Source organism: Chenopodium quinoa, unplaced genomic scaffold, assembly GCF_001683475.1.
Source record: "Chenopodium quinoa cultivar QQ74 unplaced genomic scaffold, ASM168347v1, whole genome shotgun sequence".
NCBI classification, from domain to species: domain Eukaryota; kingdom Viridiplantae; phylum Streptophyta; class Magnoliopsida; order Caryophyllales; family Amaranthaceae; genus Chenopodium; species Chenopodium quinoa.
Window position 1 is genome coordinate 357,584 of NW_018745195.1, and position 12,309 is coordinate 369,892.

At 36.2% G+C, this 12,309-nt stretch overlaps 1 protein-coding gene across 1 annotated transcript; it reads left to right on the forward strand.

Moving 5' to 3' along the window:
- Positions 1-4,236: 4,236 nt before the first annotated feature.
- On the forward strand, positions 4,237-10,861 carry LOC110711024 (WEB family protein At5g55860-like). The gene is made up of 3 exons (XM_021889393.1): positions 4,237-4,723; positions 6,906-7,113; positions 8,725-10,861. The coding sequence occupies exons 2-3, from the start codon at positions 6,940-6,942 to the stop codon at positions 10,549-10,551; spliced, it is 2,001 nt and encodes a 666-aa protein (XP_021745085.1). The 5' UTR covers positions 4,237-4,723; positions 6,906-6,939; the 3' UTR covers positions 10,552-10,861.
- Positions 10,862-12,309: the final 1,448 nt, after the last annotated feature.

The window sequence follows — 12,309 nt, forward strand, 5'->3', positions numbered from 1 at the left end:
CGAATGTTGAACTGAACATTAAAATGAGGTTTGAGAGTGTCAGTGGGATTCAAATCTTACCTGTTTTGAATGATGACCATTTGGAGATTTTGAAGGGTGTCGTTGCAATGAGGTCTCTTCTCACTTATTTGTATGTGGAAATGGTGCCTATATGTACTCAACAGACTATTCGATTCACAGAGCAACAACCTACATATTTTCCCTCATACAATACAAGCTCGTTACAAATGCCCTCATACAACATTCCGTCATTTGAATATGGAATGGGATCTTTCAGTAGAATGTTACACGACGATCAATTTGACATTCCATTCAGTTCACATTTTACTGCACCTGTACATGAAGGGGTGTCGGTGTTAATGTTGCAGCAACCTGGTCCATCTAACTTAAACAATGACATTTCATCACCGATGCAGTTGCACAGTTACTCTCCTACGCAAGAACATGTTCAAGCAACACCATCTCAAACTTTGGTGACTGCTAGCTGAAATTGTTGTAAACAACGAATTGCCTGTTCTTGATATGTATGAGGATACAAATGACGAGGGTGAGGGCGGAGATGAGGAAGATGTTATAAACAACGAATTGTCTGTTGATGCTGTGGCTAGAACTCTATTGCCTTGGTTCACTCAAATAAACGAGAACTATGAGGTGGACATGTATTAGGCTGATTTGGGTAACCAGACTTCGTTTGTTGGCGGGGGAGAATTTGAGAAAGGCATGATTTTTGACAATAAGAAGGTACTCCAAGAAATGGTGAAACTGTATTGCATACAACGGAATCAGTTCTACACCACAGTGACATCGAATGAGAATGTCCTTCATCTTAAATGTAAGAGGAAGTGTGGTTGGTCGCTACGTGGTACAAAAACAAATCTGAATACACATGCCTTTAAGATCGTATCTTACAAGGGCCCACATCGTGAGAACTGCGTGAATGAAGTTTCGCCCAAATATCACCGACACTTGGACTCCTCCATAATCTGTGACTATGTGAAGTCGTTTGTGTAGAAAGATCCATGTTTGAGAGTTGAATAATTCATACAAGATATCATCTCCAACAAATTTCAATTCGATGTTCCCTATCGAAGAGCATGGTCGCCGATATTAGAGGCACAGGGCTGACACACATATGGTTATGAGAGACATTTGGGGTGTTGCCTCCTAATGCTGATGATGGAGTTGTTCAAAGATACGCTCGAGCGTACCTGTTCATGTTAATAGGATCGTTATTTAGTAACAAGAGTGGTAGTCACATACAGTTGATCTACCGACAGCTGTTAGAGAATAGCTGGGAGCGGATACGTGACTACAGCTGGGGTAGTGCGTATCTGGCGACCTTGTATCGCCATCTATGCAGAGCATCCCAGCAAGGTAGATGGGAGATCGGTTGTCCCTTGATTGTACTTCAGGTAGTCCCTTTAATTTTGTACGTTTTTTAATTAAACTATTACGTACTTAAGGTGACTAAACTTAACTTGTGTTTTTTATTACAGTTATGGGCTTGGGAATACATCCACATTGGTAGGCTAGCTAAGGCTGCTAACTATCGACAGCAGGGTGGCCATGAGGAGGAAGACGATTGGGAGCATGCATATGAGGCTCCGCCACTCCCTTCACCAGACGAGGCATGCATACGGTTGCAGGTATGTATGACTTACTGTTAAGTTATCCACTGCACATACCGCTTTATTTTGCTAATAATTTTTCATGAACACTGTTATTATATATAATTAGGTGGTTGGTGCGGAGACTTACTCGTGTGCATGCAGCGAGGAGTCTACCGTATTATAGAGACGCATTCGACAAACTAAGCGAGTCTCAAGTGATCAATTACACTATAAAAACTAATTTAACACCCCGTTCATTGTTTCAATACGTTAATTATGATGTTACTGACGGCGTGTTAATGCAGATGACGTGGGATCCGTACGTCGCTGACTTAGTCGATGCCATGCCCCCATATCTTCGTGATCATCAGATGGAGTGGCGTGCCATGACAGTCCTCATCTGTTTTGAGGTAGTGGAGGCTTACCTCCCCGACAAAGTCATGCGACAGTTCGGCCTTCGTCAGGTTGTCCCCGTCACGTGTGACACGAGTGTCCACTTGCACAAGACAGACCGACGAGGAAAAGGGGACGTGAGTTGGGCAGTTCAGCATGCCCCTTTCATTGACATGTGGGATCAGCAGTTGCAGCACGTCGTGGATGGTGCGCCTTTCCAAGGTCGGATGGAGTATCACGATCCATACATGGTATGGTACAGGAGCATTACCCGATGCTTCATCAACCCTAACTACACCCCACCCTCAACTCATTATCAGCCAGCTTTTGGAGATATCAGTGGATATGTGAGTTTTAGATGGTTTTTTTTTTTTTTTTTTTTTTTTATCAATTTATAATTTCTAATATTATTAAATTGATTGATTGTTGACTTATGCAGGCGTTTGATATGGTGGCTATAAATGATGCACTAGGAATCTTGAGCATATCATATCCCACCATACCGCAGATAGATGAAATTCAAGCGATGACTGTGACTTGCTTACAAAGACATGGTCATGGTCATCTTATCCAAAGGCAGGACCAATCACAGCAACAGTGCGGTGGAGGCTCCTAACAGCATTCACACCGTGAGGTAGGCCATAGTAGTAGGGGACAGACTCACACGTCCCCTACAACGTTCTCGCAGTTTGGTGAAATCCCGGAGGATTTCACCGTACCCATGTCTGCGCTATACTTATCACAAGAGGGACCGTCATCCAGCCAATAGATTCCTCCCCCAGATCCTTTCAGGACTCCTCTCCCATATCCTTTCAGAATTGTAACTCATTACGTTCGTCGTTGGAGACCGCGAGTTGATAGAGAGCAATTACGTCGAATAGATGAATCAGGATCTTTAACGTTTATCCTTGGCAGAATTTTTTTCTAACATTTCAGTTAGAGGTAAAACGCTAACTGGATGGCGTTTTACCCTCAAGCTCAGTTTGATAAATAGTTTTGCCACGCGTCTAATATGAAGTATAATTTCTTAATGAAGCTTCCTTTGGTAATTTTTCCTCTAAATTGCTTCTTTCAATTTTGTTATAATATGGAGCTAACCATTTACTCCATACTTATGCTATGGAGATATAATTATCTATTTTGCGAGAATTAAAAGTCAAATGAAAAGATATTGATGTTTTACACATACTCATTTCTTTGTCCATAATATATTAATATAACAATTTTACAAACGTGTTTCATTTTCAACATCTCTTTAGAAATTTTCAAACTATACAACTTTTTAAGTTTGTTGATAAACTAGAATCAATTTTATATACGTTTACTCTATATTTTAAGAATCCTTAATTGAATATTTGAATGTGCTCCTTTTATTTTATTTTATTTTTAAAAAATATATACTTGTATATATTTCCTAAATATCGAAGCAAATATCTATTTTGATGTGAAGTAAAAGTACTAGTTGCTTTCAAAAAAAAAAAAAAAAAAAAGTACAAGTACTATTTGAGTATTTGTCTTTATTGATGTTGCCATACATGTACATAAAGCATCAATTTTCTACTTATGACAACTTATGTTTTCTTACTTTTCTTTGATAAATAAAGCCTACCTTAACTTGTCCCACGTTCACGAGGATGATTTGGAATTTGTTTACTTGTTGGCTTGTTGCTAGCTCCATATAATTTGGTAAACAGGAAAATAAATCAAACTGATGTTACTGAACCATAAAAATATATTGAACCAAAAGAATATACTGTACAACAAAATTCAATACTTCCCCCTTTTACATCTTTTTTCTTCTTATTCTAGATTCCAAAAAAAAAAAAAAAAAAAAAAAGTGACATTTACTTAATAAAGCATATACAATACTTAAACCAGCTGGAGTCAAAATACTCAAATCAAAACCTGCATTATTCTCAAAATCACATAACTGAATTAACTCTGACATAATCCGACCTGAAAATTAATATGTATAATACTTCGAATATTATTTTACTCCGTATCAAAATACCATGAAAATAACCCGATCTTATCTGACAAAAACAAACACAAATCGACCCGAAAAAACCTAACCCGAAAACGACTAGAACCAAATTGAGATTTGAGAGCGCCACCTCTAAGAAGTTAACCACATAAGACATGAGCTCAATTCCAAAAATGAGACAAGTCTTTATAAATCAGGTGACGCTGACATGGCGGTCTAGCTTTGTCCCCACTCTCTCTAATTTCTGTAAACAAAATAGTCTGCTTTTTAAAACAACTTTTTCCATATTCAAACCTCCCCCTTTTTTCTCTCTCTTTCTCTCTCTTCACTCCTTCAAATCTCCATTTCAATCTCTCTCTTCAACCTTTTTCCCTTCAATTTTTACTAAATCATTTCCATAATCATCCCCTCTTCTATTTATTTTCTTTTAAATATTTCTTTCAATTTATAGTACTGTATTTCCTGTACTTCATCTTCTTTTCTGCTAATTTCATTAAATTCTTACTACAATCACACTTTTAAATTCCTCGATTTCCTTTTCTTTTTTTCTGGGTTTTCTGGGAGTTTTTTTTGAATTTTTAAAAATTTCCCAGAAAATTTTCGTGAATTTTGGGGGTTGAAGAAGAAGATGATGATCAGAGACTTTGATCGAAGAACAAATATCTCAGCCGTTTGATCAACTTGGAACTTTTTAGGGTTTTTCCCTGCTCTTTAGGGTTTTGGGTCATCATTTCAGGTTCGTTTTCTCTCTCTAAAGTAATTGATTAATTGATTTTTTTTGAGGGAAAATTGATTGATTGATTGATGTTGCTTTATTTAATTTTTATTTATTTTTTCTAAATTTCTGGGGTGTATAAGAATTTCCTCTTACTTATCTGGTAGGTGGGAGAGCTGTATTAGTACAACTTTTCATTATTAGGAATTAATTAGTTGCTTTTTTTTTTGTTTTTTGAGGACAATTAATTAGCTGCTTGTTTATGGTATTGTGGTCAATTTTTAATTAATTGTGATTTTTTCTTTTTTTTTTTTGGCTGTTATTATAGTAATTCCTGTTAATTATATGATATGCTTTCTTGAAAGTTCTATTAATGATTGAGAATAGTAATTATATATGCATACGCTTAAAGTTTTCCTTATTTTTCAATTTGGGTATGTAGTAATGATTGAAATGTGATTTTTGATAGAACTTTTGGGATTGTATTATACATTTATACGGAGTAATGGAGTATGTAGTGATTAGGTAATAAGTATATTTATGATGGTTTTAAAGTGGATGCTTGCAAAGCTTTTTTTTCCGTTGATGCCTTGGCAGGTGCTTGGGTATGATCAAATCCTGTATACTTCATTGTTGTTTGTGGCTCCTTATTCGCAGGAAAAAAAAGAGGTTCAATTTGTTGATTGATGATATTATGCTGAATTGGTATGTTAGCCTTTTGTGGGGTTTGTTTCAGAATATGATGCTATTGAGTGATGATTTGGCTGCATATAAGAAGATTAAAAAGGAGAGGTTAAGAATTACTAAGCATCAGTAACACCGATCAACACGTGATGGTTTTCATAAAATACCAAACTTGTACCATTTTAAGAAATGTATAATGCTTATCTGCAGTTCTAAGGGTTGTATGTATCATAATTGTTTATTATGTAGTATAAGAATAAGGAAAACCCTTGGTCACAAATATCAGTACTAGTAAACAATGATGTGATTGTCTGATATATTACTTCAAGGGTTAGATGGCTTTTTGCTTCCTGACCTTCAAATGAAAAGAAAGACTGTTTCAGAATTTTTTCTGTTTCTTTGATTGTATGTTGTTCATTTATGTACATTCATATTAAATAATTGAGCTGGCCTCGATATTTGATATCGATGCAAGAGGTTATTCTCCTGCTCCTCTCTTTCTCTTTTGGCATGGCTTAGAAGTGTAATACTGCTGTTCAGTCATAGCTTATGGGTTTAGTGACCAGAAGATTGGCTCTCCACCATGTACATACAAAAAAGAACATTTTTGAAAAAGGGAGGTAGGGAGTTGGGAGGTAATGAGGAGTGCTATATATTCTCCTCATTTTATGTGGGATGCACTCATGGTTTGAATTTGTCTGCCACTCTGCCAGCCTACCATATCAGCTGTGTTGAATTGTTAAGCCTGTTCGACTTTGCATTTTTTAGCAAAGATTTTCTGTTTAATATTTGCTTTCTATATGTCTTGGATTGCTTGGTCCAGTTATTGAAGATTCTTATAGTCCTTTTTTGCCAGATTTTGTTGGCTTATGACCAATAGTTGATTACGGTCTTTTTTGTGACCAATAGTTGATTACGGTCTTTTTTGAAATATGTGAAATTAATTGATGAAAGAGAAAACAGTAAGAGGGTGGACTACTGATGTGCGGAAGTAAGTTGGTGAAAGCGCAAAATCTGAATAAGAATGACTCAATCTAATCGATAGCCCTATAGGGTATAGTCAGACATATTATGCTGTAGAAATGAAAATTTGAGCAACATGGTGCCGTGATTAATATTACGTTCACCATATGGATCAGAGGATCTAATCAAGGCTAATCTCTGAACTGCTTGCTTTAAGAAAGTATATGGAGTAGACTTATCCTTTCTAGAAGACAGGGGAGATTATTACACAGCTATGAGTAGTTTATGGGAAGAAAGAGATTCTATGAATATGTTGCCTGTTGTGAGTCTTGTGACAACCACTGGGACAGATGTTACAGCCTTGTTTAGGGCAATATTCATATTTTCAAGCAATGTTTTGCCCGCACTTTCTGTTTTGTTTTTTGTGGTGTGTGGGAAAATGTGTTTTTTTTTTTTTTTTCCCCTTCTTTTTTTGGTTTTGTGTTTGTGAACTTTAATCATCTCATCTAGTTTCTCCATATCTGCTTATGAGTTTGTTGTTGATTATTCTTTGCAGGTGGCTTTATAAATTTAAAGAATAAGTCAGGAATATGGTGCACTCTGCTGAACGACCGAAAAATACAGATTCTCCTAAGAGTGGAGTAGGAGAGATAGATACCAGGGCTCCATTTCAGTCTGTCAAAGATGCTGTCAACTTATTTGGTGAGGTTGCCTTTTCCGGAGAAAAACCTGCAATTAAGAAGGCAAAACCACAGTCAGCAGAGGTTTGTTTTGCATGCTTACAAATTTCACTGAGCAAAATACATTTCTTTTGTGAACATTGAGCTTATGTGCTAGAAGAGATGGGTAGGGTGAGCTGAGCAACTAGTGCTCGTTAGGAGATGTTCCTGAAAGTCATTCGATTGTACTATTATTTTTCTGGGGATTATATTCCCTGTTATCCACTTTATTATCCTCTCTTTGTTGCCTCATCTCTGTCTTGGCATTTACTGAGTAGAATGGACTCAGCATTGCTCTGAAAAAAAAATGTAATCATTATTACATTGTAAATTTTAATGGTGTTTGTAATAAGGCATCCACATAGGGTGGGTGGGACATGGGAGTAGGGATGGAGGGCACCGCCACCAGTAGATAGTATTTCCAGCACAATTGCAAAGTGTCTCCGCTAGCTTTGTCCTTGAGATTTTAAACATACTCTTATAGTACTTCCATAGTTCTATTATGAAGTGCTAAAATACTGTTTCATTCAGACCCTTGATCCAGAAGGCAAACTACTACTTCAAGTAAATATAATAAGGACAGGACATCTGAGTGAGACGTATGATTTAGATTTTAGTCCTTTGAAAGCTTAAGTTAAGAATTGACTGTTAGTGAATATTTTATTATTAAATTTGTAGGTTATGTATGGTTGATAACCCCTTTTACTATCTTATGCTTCCTACCCAACACTATTTATACCTTTCACTTAAATTTCACTTATCTTATTAGCCCTAAACTTAACTTATTAGACCTTGTCTTATCTGAAGATTCTGAACCTATCAACCCCATACTTAATTTTTTTCATTTTAGTTGATACATTTCTATACACGTTTGTCAACGTATGATTTTTTTTTGGCCAATGTATGATTTCAAACATCAATATCTTCAATTATTAAGAACATAAAATTATGAAAATGCTACCGTGAAATTTTATTTATTTTTTTGCAATTCCACATGTTGGGATAAGAATATTGATTGACAATGCTTTTTACCAAGCACTTATAATCAGCATATATTGCTTGGGTCAACATGCTGATTGCCCTCAAATGTCCTAAATTCTCCACAATCTGTTTTATAGTCACCAGCATACCACAAAATTTATTAACCTTTCTTATTTTTATTATTGTTAAATATGTGAGCCTTGTTTAAGCCTAAAAATTATTCCCTCCGTCCCATGATACTTGGGACGTTAGGGTGGACACGTAGTTTAAGAAAACTACAAGTGGGTCTATTTAAAACATTTGTTTATCGTAATAAAGGATTCACTTTTGTATTTTTATATTGTAAGAAAACAAAAAGTGGGGGAGGTGGGGGTAGTGAGGAGAGAGAAAATGTAGGATTTAATTGGATTTTGGGGTTTGTGGTCCCAAAGAGAGTATATGAAAATATTTTTTTATTAGTGGTCTCATTCTATATTTAGTAACGTGTCAAGTATTTTAGGACGGACAAAAATGGTAACTGTGTCAAGTATTATGGGACGGAGGGAGTATTATTAAATTTTTGGGGGGAAGGGATGCTTCATCTGTGAAATTCTGCTCTTCACCATTGTTCTAGGTTTATTTAAATTAATCTTTTTTCCGAAACAAAGGTTTATTTAAATTAATTTTATGTTGCAGAGAGCTCTGGTTAAGGAGACAGAACTTCACCTGGCTCAAAAGGAGCTAAACAAGTTAAAGGAACAACTAAGAAATGCCGAAGATACCAAAGCAGAAGCACTTGTAGAACTTGAGAAAGCTAAGAAAACTGTGGAAAGTTTAGCACATAAGCTCAAATATTTAAATGAATCCAAAGAAGCTGCTATTCAAGCTACAGAAACTGCAAAACAACACGCAAAGCAGCTTGAAGATGCGAACAGTGCCAAGCAAGCTGTGACCAATGGTTTCCATAAAGAAGAATCTGGAGATACAAAAGAAAAGTATACGACTGTTATCTCAGAACTTAATGCTGCCAAGCAAGAGTTAGCAAAAGTTCGTCAGGATTATGATACTTCTTTGGAAGCAAAGGCTACTGCCCACAAGCAAGCTGCAGAAGCTGAGCATGCTGCAAAAGCAAACACAGAACGGGCTTCCGAACTTTCGAAAGAAATTTTTTCTCTCAAGGAAACAATTGAGCAAGTAAGGCAGGCTTCAATTTCAGCTCATCAGGAGCAAGCAAGCATCTTCTCTGAGAAAGACCTTGAGAGACGATCTTACAAAGCCAGATTAGAGGAGTCTGTGAAGAAGTTGCAGGAAATGAAGAAAGAGTTTGATCCTGAACTTTCCAAAGACCTGGAGGGAAAACTGGCAGAAGCATTGGGTGAAATTGAGGTTTTAAGAAAGGAAGTGGAAAATGCCAAGGCATCAGATGTAGATTCTGTGAGAACGGTCACTTTGGAGCTGGATGATGCCAAAGAATCCCTGCAAAAGGTGTTGGGAGAGGGAAGTGCCCTTCAGAGCCTGGTGAATTCTCTAAAAGAGGAACTAGAGAATTTGAGAAAGGAGCATGTAGAACTGAAAGAGAAGGAAGCAGAGACGGAATCCATTGCTGGAAATCTGCATGTTAAGCTCCGGAAATGTAAGTCAGAGCTTGAGGCTTCCCTTGAAGGAGAAGCTAAAGCTAGCGGAGCTTCAGACGAAATGATTGCAACATTGAAACAATTAACAGAAGAAGCTGAAAATGCTAGACGTGAAGCAGAAGAGATGAAGACCAAGGCTGAAGAGCTTAAAAAGGAAGCTGCTGCCACCCGGATCTCTCTAGAAGAAGCCGAGGAAAAGTTGAAATTGGCACTTGAAGAAGCAGAGGAAGCAAAAGCTGCTGAAGCAAGTGCCCTTGATCAGATTCAGGCTTTGTCTGAACGAACAGATGCTGCTCGTTCCTCAACCTCCGAATCGGGTGCCAAAATCACGATCTCACGGGATGAGTTCAAGGCTTTGAGCAGGAAGGCAGAGGAATCTGAGAAGCTTGCAGAGATGAAGGTAGAAGCTGCAATGGCACAAGTGGAGGCTGTGAAGGCGAGTGAGAATGAGGCAGTCAAGAGGTTGGAAGCTTCTCGGAAGGAGATAGACAATATGAAGGCTGCAACACAGGAAGCGATAAAGAAGGCTGAGATGGCTGAGGCAGCCAAAAAGGCTGTGGAGAGTGAGCTTCGGAGATGGAGAGAGCGAGAGAAAAAGAAGGCAGCTGAGGCTGCATCCCGCATTTTGGCAGAGACCCAGGCTGTGCAAGCACAGGTTCAGTCACCTATGCAGACACGCACACATATGATGTCAACCAAGTCAGGGCCTGTTGACTACAAGTTTCAAGTACAATATGCTTCAGAACAGGCTAATGGGGGGAAGAATTTGGATAAACCGAAAACTTCAGTGTCAAAGAAAGTACTCTTGCCTAATCTCAGTGGCATATTTCACAAGAAGAAAAGTCAAGCAGAAGGTGGATCGCCATCTTATCTTCCCGATGAGAACTGAATTATTTGACGTTTTGTGATATGGTGAAGGAAACTTCTGCTGCATTTTGGATACGTGTACATTTTGGTAGGAATGTGTTATAATTTGTCATTATGTGGTGAGGACATGAATATGGATGTGAAAGCAGTTAGTCATCCAAAGGTCATTGCTGTATAGAACCAAGGTACTTAATAACTTGCTTGAATTAGTGTAGGTCATTGTATGTTAATCTATGCTTATTGAGTGCATGGAATATGGGGCATGAAATGCCACATCCTTCTCATTACGAAGAGCTTTAGTTTCCGCAATCAAAATGGATGCTGTTCCTAGATAATGTGTAGTGCTGTAGGTTTTTTACCACTGCAGAGGCAAGCTTACATTATCCTGGTTGAGTATCAACTTGTATAGCCCTTTTAATAGGCGGCATATAAGAAGATCTGAACGGCTATACTAACATCATGATTGCCATTTTTGAAAGATTGTTTGTGTCTATATTAATGAAGTTTACCCTTATTACAAATTTAAAATTACGAATATATAATACTTATATTATAGAACTAGCTTATGGTCTCGTGTAATGCATGGATTTTACCAAATTTTATAAAAGTTTGTATTTCAACAATTTTTTATATTTTTTTCTATTATAAATAGTATGACAAAGGTCAATATTCTTTAAAAAAAATGTTTCATAGTAAGCTTTAAGTTGTACATACCCGTATGATATATAAACTCCGTACAAATTTATACTATATTAAAAATTATGCATATCTTTTTAATAATAATATTTTGCTTAAATTTTCGGTAAGTTTTTACAAATTGTTATATTGAATTTGGGAGGGAAAGATTACCTAATATAAAATATATGAAGGGTTTATATATATATATATATATTAGTAAAGTAGGAAAATATTATACAAGAAGTGAATTAAAAATTTCCTAAGATAATTTGACAAAAAAAAGTAAATAAAAAATTAGTGGAAAATTATTTAACCAGATTTTGCCATGTGTCATTTTTTATTCGCCTTTAGTATATAGTTATTATTGATTAAATATATCAAATTAGGCCCGTGTAAGTATAAATATCTTACTCCCTCTGATTTATTACTTGCTCTACTTTCTTTTTGCGGCCGTATTTTATTACTTGCTCACTTTTTTTGGAAACCTTAAACAATATTTTACTAAGTACAATATTTTCCTATCCAGATCACCTTGTATCTTATTATTCACTCTCTTCTCCATTTATACTCACTTTTGCTTTTTTAGATTTTATTTATTCTTCAACTAATCTCACTTTCATCATATTTTATTATTACTTTTTACTATTTTTTTCTTAAATTTCGTGCATGGAGAAATAGAGCAAATAATAAAATACGGAAAGAGTATTTAAATATGTAAAATTGATAAAAATATTCGTAGTCTAAAATTTATGTTATTTTATCGAGACACTCCAACTAGGAACATTATTGATTCAATATAGTACACGTATAATCGACCATATAAGTTGCTGTAATCAGCATCATGTACTCCTTCAGATTGTCCTACATATTTTATTCGACTCCATTATTAAGTATTCTTATATATATAATAATTTCGTTATTATCGGGACTAACCAGTCAACAAAGCTTTCTAACCAACTAAGGTACATTACTTATTACTACTTACTTTAATTAGTGTATTACTCTCTAAAAAAAAAGGTTTATTATGCAAGCAATGAGCGTAGCATTGTAAAATGTATCTAGTCTACACCAATTACAATTGAGTTTACTCTGTTCCCTTTTG